This window comes from Orycteropus afer, unplaced genomic scaffold (genome assembly GCF_000298275.1).
Source record: "Orycteropus afer afer isolate SDZICR_OR568_19922 unplaced genomic scaffold, OryAfe1.0 scaffold00017, whole genome shotgun sequence".
Taxonomy (NCBI): Eukaryota; Metazoa; Chordata; class Mammalia; order Tubulidentata; family Orycteropodidae; genus Orycteropus; species Orycteropus afer.
The window spans coordinates 3,914,860-3,926,859 of NW_006921604.1; the positions used below are offsets into that span (position 1 = coordinate 3,914,860).

Sequence of the window (12,000 nt, forward strand, 5' to 3'; positions counted from 1 at the left end):
GGTGTCAACATGATCCTGGGCTATAACTCGACAGTAGTTAATAATTTCTACAGCAGGTTTTAGTTTCTCAATCATGCCTAAATTCACACTCACTGCACACCATGGGGCTCCCAAAACTCAATAGCTCCTTTATAAAGAGGCTGTGATCCGTTTACTCAAGAGGCTCAGGTTCTTGCCAGCTGACCCCTCCAACAGTGAGCAGGTAACTACAGACACAGCCTTTCCTAGTCACAATTTCTCTCTTTTTAAAAAAAGTTCTTTACATTAGGACACAGGCAAGATGGCAGGTGGTCTGATGTAACCACTGATCAATCAATACAGTTCAGAGCCGTCTCCTAATACATTCCCTCCTTCTCTCATCAGGTGTTGAGTCATATCTAACTATGAACGTGGGCAGATACTTTAAAGTCTTACCAGCCACTTCAAATCTTTGAAGACTAGTTTGCTTTTAAGTATATTACATAGAATTGTTTTCAAGTAAGAAATTAAAAATTTACATACAAGGTAAAACATTCTGAATGATAAAGAGCCAATGTATGGGTGTGTACACACACACACATACACATTTAAGTAATTTCAGCTACCTGCTTCTCCATTTTGTGAAACAAATCAAACAGCTCACCAAAACTAGTTGAAAGTTTTATTTATATAAAATTTATTAAGAACATAAAAGATCGAGTTTTTTTTTTTTTAAAAAATCTGCAGTTATTTACAGCAGTATTGCACAAGTAAAGTGGCAATTACCCTGTCAAAATTCATCAGTGCAAAACACAAGTAAGCCAGGGAAATTGCAATACAAATGCTACATACGCTGGGTCCTAGGAAACAAGTTAGTGATGAATCAGTATACAGACAGATCAGTGCTATTTATAAATGGGTACCTGATGAGTTCTGATACAGTAACAAGTGGTCTAAGAACCTGGATATACAACTTCAGAGAGCTTCTAAAGGCTGACATTTCCAAATAAAAGTAGTCAAGTTATCTAGCTGGGAGCCTGAGGATGCTTCTTATACACAGGTGTTTGTGGTAAAATAGGCATTACCCTGACTGACTTGGTGTCACATGTGAACACATCCATGCACACACATGTGCTCAGTGGACACACACAGGCACCAGGCTAAGTCAGCAGAGATGATGTAACCATCTACATGTAACCACTAGTTAAGTTGCCCTAAAGCTTCCATGAGCTTTCACATCTTTACACCCAGTCCAGTGGGGGACCCCCAACTTCTCTCAAAGGGGATGAGGACAAAGTGGAAGGAGGATATCAACTTGAAGAAGCAGGCTGGCCAAACGCTGGTGTAGTTCGGGATATGGGGGTCTTGGATCTTGTACAATTAGCTCCTGAAGACAATTACTAGTCCACATGTCAGTGAACAGAAAGCTATGCAGTGGGTAGGGGAAAATTCAGACTCCTCGGTTACTCACAAGGGGTTAGTGGCAAGAGGTGGTCCTGAAGCTGCTCTCAAAGCAGGAGCAACACTGCCAGGCTAAGGGGTCCCAGCCAGGTGTGGTCCACCCGTACCTCCACCCTGCCTGGCCCTTGTCCTGGACAACCTCATGGCAGACCTCCAAAACTGGCACCTTTTTATTTCTCTGAACATTGAATTGTCAGTGGGTATATTTTCAATGGAAAAATCTTTCCCAACTTCTGATAATATTTTATTTTAAGATAGAGCCTGGAGTTAACATAATTTCCCTCTATGAGAAGCCAGTTGCTTTGTAACAAATAGAAAGTTGCTGGGTTTTCTTGGACTTGAATTCTGTAGGTGTCAGATTTACAGTCTGTCATTGGCAATTAAACACAGATTTCATCAAAAAGATAACAAAACTCAAGAATTTATACCCCTATGACTGAGCTACCAGGAACTAGAGCCAGAGGGCTGCCCACCCCCCAGGGAAGACCTACAGCCTGCAATGAGCTGACCAATGACCACTGGGTGCTACAGCATCTAGGGAGACTGCAGAGGGTGGGGGCAGGGAAGTCAATACTTTTAGAACTTAAGATATTAAATAAGCAGAAAATAAATATACAATATTTCTACAACTTACAGCATTATGAAACAGTAGGACACATTATTACACAGAAAGGGAATCTACAATATTTACAATCCTCAATTATGAAAAAGTTTAGAAAAACAGTGATTTTTACTTATTTATGCTGTACAAAATTTTACAAGAAAGGTAAAGAAAACACAATTGCACAGACATTTGGCTCAGTTGATAAGTAAAATATGACTTTCTAATCTAATAAATAGTCAAAATATATACAATATTAAGAAGGGGAAACAGGAGAAAAATGTGTTCTACTGCACATTTGTTTTGATCAGAAGAAATTTTAAACTGGTTTGTCCACAACCACGGGAAATTCTTCATAAAATCATTGCTGCAGGTTAGGAAAAGAGGACGGGTCATTGGAAGACTCACCTATGAAGTCATTTTGTGTGTTTATTGCATTTCACTATTAAGCCACAGGACTTTCTACAAACCTCATGTGGGTAGAGGTTGTCAAGGCACAAAACCCACATTAAGTTTTCAAAAAAAGGGATCTAGTTATTTTTTTCTGCCAAGAAAAAAAGGGGCGTGGGGAGACAGGAAAAGGCATACCAATGGTAGGTATATTTCCTGCAGGGAGGCATCTTGATAAACAGATACATACAGTACAGAGACATCTAGTCATCTCTTACTTCCTAGTGCCAACATTCCATATTCTTAATACTTCTACAATTCATAGAATCTCTGATTTCCTCACCAGCTGCTTCCACAGCCAGCCTGGAGGCTGCCACGCCCTTGGGCACCAGCAGTGGAGCCCCGGGGCTCATCCTGCACCACTCCCGGGAGCCGCGGGATGAAGAAACAGAATAAAGTGCTCCAGCCGGAGAGACTGGCACGTGACTATGGAGATCCTGGGAGGAGAGAGACCCAGAACCAAATACATCTTTGGTGTGTGTCCAGCCAGTCCATGGCTGTATTTCTCACACCTCCTTACAACCATGGACTTTGTGACCCTACACAGGGGTTCAAGACACATCAAGAACACAAGCAAAGATCCAATATAGCTTAAAAAAATATTCAAAACCCAAGGAGACTTTTGGGAAAAACAGAAAATTAAAAAGGTGGGGGGTAATATTTGCAATCAAATTATTTCTACCTAAAGGAAAAATTATATCTATATAACTATATAGATATGTAAAACTACATATATAATTATGAAGATATAAATGAATGGATTTTTTTCACTTAATTTAATCATATAAAAACACTAGTTCTCTATAGGGCAAAAGCAAACATAATAGTTGTTGGCACCACTGACTCATTTGAAAATTCATGTCTTTTAAAAATCTGTTTAATGATCTGAGATTTGAAAAACTGTAATTATTACAGGGTTCACAGAGTAATCCTGCCACCCCTCATTCATTGCTCCCTAATCTGTCTCTTGCGCCTCCCTAGCTGTTTGAACGCCTTTGCAATGACTGACCAGGAGGCAGGCTTCCAGCTCACTGCAGAGGTAGGGGTATGCACAAGGAGCACCAGCCACGGCCATGGATACACTGGGGGCCCAACAGCATCAGACTGTCACAAGAGAAATGGAGAAAGTAAAAAGGACATCTGACTGAAGACTGAGGGGTCATTTCAGACTCACATCCAATTGAATTTGTCTGTGGTACTGGTGAAACCTGAATTAAGCCTATATTCAAAGTGGATTTGAAGGAATAGGAACCAAGTATTAGGCATCTAAGGTCAGGTGGACCTAAATGGATTAAAAGCCAGGGCATACCAGAAAGTACATCTGGAGCCTACCAACCTGCAGGCTGTGCCACTCACAGCTGTGCATGGAAGGCACCAGCATGAATTCCTGCACCACACTGTGCTGCACTGGGGTATGTGGACCATCTGGACTTCATGCGGACAGCTCATCCTGTGACAAGCCTGTTCCCAGGAAAGCCAACAGTACTCTTGGCTGTAATATGTAATACATTGTCTGCTGTTATACTGTTATTACCTCTTCACAGCATTTCTAAATGACAAGTCCATCAAAACTAAGTGAACACCAACACCAAGCACTTCCTGGCTAGTGCTAACAACAGACAGATGAGGCTGTGTGTGATATAGGCAGATACCATCTCTTGTTGTCACCCTTTACTATGAAAATACTCTGGACCACATCTGTGTATCAGTGCCCAGACAGATGAGAGGAGCATCACAAAAGGAGATACAGGAAAAACACTTAAAAACAGCCTGGAGTTTTGCCACAGATGCACTGAAAGAGGTAAGTGAATATTTACAACATGGGTGCGGCATATCAACACAGGCTAGCTGTAGACCTTTTGCCCCTTTATCAGTTCCATTTCAGAAGAACTCTTTTGGTATTAATAATAATGAAAAAAAAAAGTAAAAGAAAAAAGCAATGGCAGGGAAGTGAGAGAAGGGGCATATCATACCTCTCCCTGTTTAAAAGTTCTATACAGTAATCTCTAAAAATAAACTAAGGCAGCTTTATAAATCAGCTGGCTCAGTTTCCACTGCAGAGTTTACATAACCCTCTGAGTGTAGGCAATATGTTCTTAAAATTTTAGTACAAAAATCATTCATGAGTTTGTCAAAAAGTTTCCATTTCCTTTTTGAAAAACCTGTTCTTATTAAAGAAGGTGAAAAAAAACACACCACATGTAAACACCATTCTTGCATAAAATCCTCTTCCAAAAAATCATGATTTGTACATTAAAAAAAAAATCCTCCAACATTTACATTCACAACAAACTTCCACTTAAAAATTGTGCCACATGGTGATGAGCAGAAGGTCAAGTTCACATCCAGCTTGGCATCTTCAGAACCATGATGTTGCCCTGCTCCTCCACACTCCTTCTCTAGCAAAGAACCGCTGGCTGCATAGTTATGGCACCAAGAGACCATGGTGCTCTGACCTGTTGGTTTGAATGATCAGAATGTCTCTGCACATCTCTGCTGCTCAAAGAACCCATCACTGCATTCTCCACACCAGGCGGATGATATAACGCAACACTCGTAAGATAACCATTTGGGGGTGGTCTTCGGCTTCTTGGTAATTATTCAAAAACACCTGGAACAACAAAAGGAAAACTTTTTAGTTTCTTAGTTTCTAATTGTCTTTCAAGAGGACTGGACACATGTTTAAATGAACAGCCAATCCTATCTTAAGAGCTATGGAAGGCACCCTTTAAAAACTGCTGTTGCATCAAAGCACCAATTCCTCCCTGAGATGGCTAACTCATTTCTCTTCCCTGGCAAAGGGAAGAAGTTACTACAAAAAGGGCAGGGTCACCAGGTGATGTTTTTCTTCCTCTAGAAAAAGCAATGAAAACAATGTTTGGGAAATGCAAAAGAGAATCCCTAAAGCCCAGTTTGACCTTCTAAAAGCCACATAATCCTTTTTACAGGCAGTGCCATCACTGGCCAGTACCACTTTGGTCAGGAAACACACCAACTACTTACAAATGAACATCCCCACAACCTCTATAGTGGTGCCTGGGGAAAGCTACCCTCAGTCACTGGAGTTGCCGATAAAAAATGGCAAGGGGTGGGGAAAAGAAAGGGAGGAATGAACTGGTAGATATGAAGTAACTATTTTATGATTCAAGTTACTGACATTCAAACATGTTTCACATTCCCACAGAATGAATTTCTGGTAGCTGTAATTTATTTAAGAAACCAGTCATTTGGTGTAATTTGCCCCAGGAAGCTAAATATAGCACAGATGCTGGGCCAGTACTGATGCACCACTGCCCTTCGGGCCACTCTTGAGCGGCTCCGTGGGGTAAACACCATAGCCAGGCACAGTCTGGAGGAGACAGGAACAGTCAACCTTAAGTCCCCCATATGCAGTGCAGGGAGGAAGAAGCAAAGAGCAATGAATAAGAATAATATAAAAGTTTCTTTTCCAGTGACCACCATGTGTTTACCTCAATCTGAGAAATTAAAAAAAAAAAAAAAAAAAAAAACAGGGAAAATGCCAAATTATTGAAAGCTGCAGAGGTTCTCTGGTCTTCCAGGGTGCCAATTTTGAGTTATAGTCTGCTTTGTAGGGCTGCTAAGTGTTGCTGTGGTTGTCAGCTGCCTTCAAGTTAGCCCCTGACTCATGGTGACCTCATGCACAACACAACAAAACACTGCCTATATCCTGTGCCATCTCCGTGATCAGTTACAGAACAGATCACAGTGATCTACAGGGTTTTCACGGACTGTTTTTCAGAAGTAGGTCACCAGGTGTTTCTTCCTAGACTATCTTAGTCTGGAAGCTCCACTGAAACCTGTTCAGTATTCACAGCAACATGTAAGACTCTGCTGACAGACAGGTGGTGACTACACACGAGTTTCTCTGGCTGGAAAACTGAATTCAGTTTTCCACAGAGAAAGTGAGAATTCTACCACTGAGCTACCACTGCCCTCTGACTGGTAAGTGTGAGGTCCTCAACCAGAGGAGCTGCAATCTGTTTCACTGTTCAAGTCTGACCTTCACATTGGTCCTCTCTTTAATGAGCAATGCACATATGATGCCAGCCTGTCACAGCTGTCTACAGCATTTGATGCATTTCCTTCTCATCCTGGAAGGGGGGTGCTTCTAATTCACCATCACAGGAACCACGGCCATAATAACTGTCCCCTCACAGACCCAAAACATTATCCATAGATACCAGCTGCAACTGGAGCTCCCTTTTCTCCACTGTTTACACAAGCTCTCAAGCACTTGTTTGACATAATGGGATGGTGATAAGGCCAGGGCATTTCCCTTTTTCCTTCCATAACAAGATTGGAGGAAATCAGCTTTATGTAAGCAATTCCTGTAGAGGCACTCTGTAACCACACAGTCTGTGATTTTTATCTTTTTTACACACAAGATTGCTTTGTTTTGATTTAACTTTCAAAATTACTTTCCTGCTTCTATGTGAGAATAATTTAGGGGAAGGTTAATTTTAGTTAATATTAATAGGTTGAAAAAGGCTGATTCAAAATAAAACCACAGTTTACTAAAATGAAGAAACTGTACGCAGAGGTAGGCTGAGCAATCGCTTCATGATAAATCTCTACTGTAAACCCTGGTGTTACTGCATCCTCAGTGGGACTGGAGAATGGGGCCTGACTGGGTATCCATAGTCAGAATGACACCAAGAGGACTGAGGTCACACTGGGGATAGACCCCAAACTACTTACACTTCACAAGAGTAAATTTTATATTCTACTACTGATGTTGTTTGAGAGGGGACACCTTGCATTTACCCTCTAAGGCTGTTACTGTGACCACAGGTAAGTTACCTTACGGGAGAATTCCTTATGGGAGAATAAAGTTTTTATAGTTCTGCTTTCATTTCAAATGTAAAGGATATGGTTATTCAAAAACATGTGGGTGAGGGTTGAGGATGGGCTCCTCTTGAATTCTCTAGCTCCCCAATTTTTTTTCTGAAGAAAAACCACACCTAGGAAATTTTGACAAAATGAATGCCCAATCCGTGACAGAAGAGCCTAGCTGGGACAGATGAAATGATGTGCCACAAGCCAAGGACACACAACTTGGTGAGCAAGGACCATGTGGCCTGCTCTCAGACATTATGCATGACACCACCACCCACACATTTAAGCCAGTGAACAACTGCTTTTGGACAATATTCAATGGAGGAAGCCACTGATTCAAACAGCTGTGCCAGCCCAGAAAATCCCCAACAGCTGGCAAAGGCAGCTAAAGCTGCTACTGGCACAGAGTTTACGATCCACACTTCAGCAAACAGCCAGAACAGACAGCTCTGCTTCTGGTTGACTTGTTGCCCTCTAATACTTGCACCCATACAAATTAGCAAGGCTGACAGGAGCACATGGTCTGGGAATGCAGCACTAGTAAGGGGCAGGTGGCACAAGTGCTACAGCTGGGTGCAAACACCAAAGCAGGATGACAACCAGCCCATGCAGATGGCCACTGATGGCAGCTGGCACGAGTGCACATGAAGGGGAGAGTTCACTACCATGTCTAAATGAGGAACTGCTGCTACAATCTGGCTCCCAAAACCAGACGCTGTGTTTTGGGGAGGGTTAAGGAGTTAGGCTTAAAATTAGGCAAGGTGGTATCCTTTCACCATACTTACTCAATCTGTATGCTAAGCACATAATCCAAGAAGTTGGACTATATAAAGAAGATTCATTAACAACCTGTGATATGCAGATGACATAATCTTGCTTGCTCAAAGGGAAGAGGACTTAAAGCACTTACTGATGAAGTTCAAAGACTTCATAGAAGATCAAAGCCTTTAATATAAATTACATCGCAGCACTATTTACAATAGCCAAAACATGGAAACAACCCATATGCCCATCAATAGAAAAAACAGATAACCAAACTTGCACATACACACAATGGAATAGTATACAACACTAAAGAATAATGTGGAATCTGCAGAACACTGCATAACATGGATGAACTTGGAGGACATCATGCTGAGTGAAATAAGTCAATCACAGAAGGACAAATATTTTACTAGTCTGTTACTGTAAAAAGTCAATGGAAAGGTTTACATATATGGAAGGAAATTTTCTTTGTTGGTTACTAGGGGTAAGAGGTAGACAGGTAGAGACAAGTATTGATTTGGGTGAAGAAAAGGGCAATACACCAAATGCGAGTGATCAACACAGTGGCACTGAGGAAAAGTAAGACATAGAGAGGTACATGGGAAGTACAGACAACAAAGATGAATCCTTCTGCACATACATTACCGCACTGTCAGTGAAGGCAAACAGTGACATACCAGCAGATACATGGGTGGGCAGGCTGAACTATTAGGCATATCCACATAGGGGGGAGTGTGCCCAAGACCATGTATAGGGTTGGCAGACAATGTTTCTTTCTACAAGTGTATTGTATGTTCTGTAAGAATTCCCAGGTATATAGAAGAGCTGACAAGGGACAAGGTTGTAGTCACTTCTTGGCCACAGCCAGCTATCTGGAGGGAGCAAATAGTTGGACCAGTGGGCTTGGGACCATAGTTGCAGGTGACATCAAGCTCAACTGGCATAACATACTACACAAAAACATTGTTCTATCTCCTACTTTGGCAAGTAGCTACTGGGATCTTAAAAGCTTGCAAGCAGCCATCTAGATACAACAATGGGTTTCTCCTTGTCCAGAGCAAAGAAGAATGAAGAAAACTAAAGACACATGGAAACAATTAGTCCAAGTGACTGGTACACCATGCCATCCTTGGCACATATGACTATGAGATGAAAAGAACTAGATGGTGCCCGGCTACCATTGTCAACCACTGGGGGGGGGGGCGACTCTGTAGGTAGGAGATCTTAGAGTGGGAGAATAATGTGGAACAAAACTCAAAATCACTAGGAAAAAAAGGGACCAGTTTTGCTGGTCTGATAGAGCCTGATGGAACCACTGAGACTATGGCCCTTAGCTGCCCTTCAGGTCTGGAACTGAATCCATTCCTGTGGCTTCAAGCCAAACAGAAACAGGTATATGAGCTGAACATTTACAATAGTTAGATACATTCTTGGAGAGATCAATCATGGGAGAATAAAAGGGCTATATATGCACAGGGAGACAGCTCAGGGGGCAGGAGTGCATGGAGGGAAGGACACAGGGAAGAGGTAACTATGGGGAGGAAGTTGTGAGGGGAGCTGTTGCATTGTGGTAAATTGTAGTCAATGTCATGAGACAAAGTGTATGTCAGCTGCTGTATGGAAAGTGAATTTGCTCTGTAAAGTTTCACCCAAATCACAATTAAAAAAAAAAAAAAAAGTCAAGGAAAGGTTTATATACGGAAGGAAATGTTCTTTGCTGGTTACCAGGGGTGGGAGGAGAGAGGAGGGAACACTGCGGAAAAAAAAAAAAAAAAAAATGCTTTGACCCATGTCACTTTAGTTTTGTGTATTTCACTATACATAAATTATATTTCAATAAAATATATTTTAAAAAATTACATCTCAACATAAAGAAAACAAAAATCTTCACAACTGGGCCACTAACCAACATGATAAACAGAGAAAACATTGAAATTGTTAAGGACTTCATTTTATTTGGATCCACAATCAATGTGCATGGAAGCAGTAGTCAAGAAATTAAATGACATAGTGCACTGAGCAAATCTGCTGCCAAAGACCTCTTTTTAAAGTGTTTAAAAGAAAAAAAGAAGATGTCACTCTGAGGACTAAGGTGAGCCTGGCCCAAGTCATGGTATTTTCAATCACCTCATATGCAGCTGGACAATGAATAAGGAGGACCAAAGAAGAACTGGTACATTTGGGCAAAGAACATTAAATATATCATGGACTGCCAAAAGGATGAACTCAATATGTCTTAGAAGAAGTACAATCTGAACGCTTCTTAGAAGCAAAGATGATGAGACTTCATCTCACATCCTTTGAAGGTGCTACCAGGAGGGACCAGTCCCTGGAGAAGGACATAATGCTTGTTAAAGTAGAAGGTCAGCAAAAAAGAAGAAGATCCTCAAGGAGATAGAGTGACACAGTGGCTGCAACAATGGATTCAAACATAGCAATGATTGTGAGGATGGTCAGGACCGGGCATTATCTTGGTCTGTTGTACATAGGATTGCTTGCTACAAGTCACAATCAACTCGACAGCACCTAACAAAAGCAAGGAGTTACTGGAGTCCCCATGAGTGGTCAAACAGCTACAATTGGCGATTAACCCTTAGAAGGATGAGAGTTTGAGCCCACGAGGATGGTCAGGACCGGGCATTATCTTGTTCTGTTGTACACAGGATTGCTTGCTACAAGTCACAATCAACTCGAAAGCACCTAACAAAAGCAAGGAGTTACTGGAGTCCCTGAGTGGTCAAACAGCTACACTTGGTGGTTAACCCTTAGAAGGATGAGAGTTTGAGCCCACTCAGCCTTGGAAAAAGGCCTGGTGATCTACTTCCAAAAACTTCACCACTGAAAACCCTGTGAAGCACAGTTCTCTTCTGACACACATGGGGTTGCCATGAGTCAGAATCTACTCGATAGCAATGGGCTCTTAAGGACTTCAGGGAGACTTTACTTTCTGAAATGCTATGAGTCATTAAAATGAAGAGTTCAAAAGCAGTTAGACAAGGCTCCTTGTGAGAAGTCAAAGTGAGCAAATACCAGGACAGGTCCTGGCCAGAGCATCACGTTCAAGATGGAAGTTCTGTCAGGCCTAAAAAGTACAATCACCATGTGGGGAAGCAACAAGTTAAAAACCAAAGTTTAAAAACAAGTCTGACCCAGGCACTGTGATTTGCTGATGAACGTTCCCTGCCATTTGATCTGGAGCTGAAATGATAGTAAGAGTATGCATAAAAACAAGCATTAGCAGCAATGCTTTAAAGTCTCTTCCTGAGACCTCCTTCTTTCTGCAAGACAAGTTTCCCCATCAGGTGCCCTAAGGATGCAATGCAGCTCCATAAGTCTGCATCTGCTCAAATGCCTGGCTTCTAAACAAATCAGGCTGAGGGGCATGCATGCATTAAAGGCAGACTGATGTTCTGCCACTCCAAAACTGAGCAATATAAAATAGACAGACTTCTGATTAAAAGTATTTAAATCAAAACAAGAATTAAAATAAGAATAATCAGGAGAGATGCACTATCCACTTTCTGAACCTCCTGCATTTTCCCCTCTATACTGGAGTTCTTCGTTCTTCACATTTTAAGTTAAGTATTTCTTAGATCAGAGTTGGATAACACTGTTTTAGTTTAAATTGTAAGAGCACCGAACAAAGATATATTACAACGATTTGTTTGGGTGAAGGAGATTATTTATTCCAAAAACTAAATACTGTTAAATATTAACAATTTGTGTGGTCTTTATTACAATTACTTTCTCTCTCATGCAAACATAAGTCTTCTTCAGAAGACTGAAGGGTAGAACCTCTCTGGGTATTTTTATCTCCACAGTCTAAATCAATCGAGTTATATGATGGTTGGGTTAATTAGGGTGGTTGACCTTTATGACCATTCCCTGCGTCTGGAAGATTAGCCCTT

The 12,000-nt window shown here is 41.4% G+C and overlaps 1 protein-coding gene across 1 annotated transcript in view; it reads right to left on the reverse strand.

Annotated features, from left to right (window-relative positions):
• Positions 1-4,982: 4,982 nt before the first annotated feature.
• The window catches only part of BCL2L11 (BCL2 like 11), a 49,123-nt gene continuing 42,105 nt past the window's right edge, over positions 4,983-12,000 (reverse strand). The window contains exon 4 of the mRNA XM_007959414.1: positions 4,983-5,081. Within this exon, the coding sequence (XP_007957605.1) occupies positions 4,983-5,081 (99 nt within the window). The remainder of the gene's footprint in view (positions 5,082-12,000) is intronic.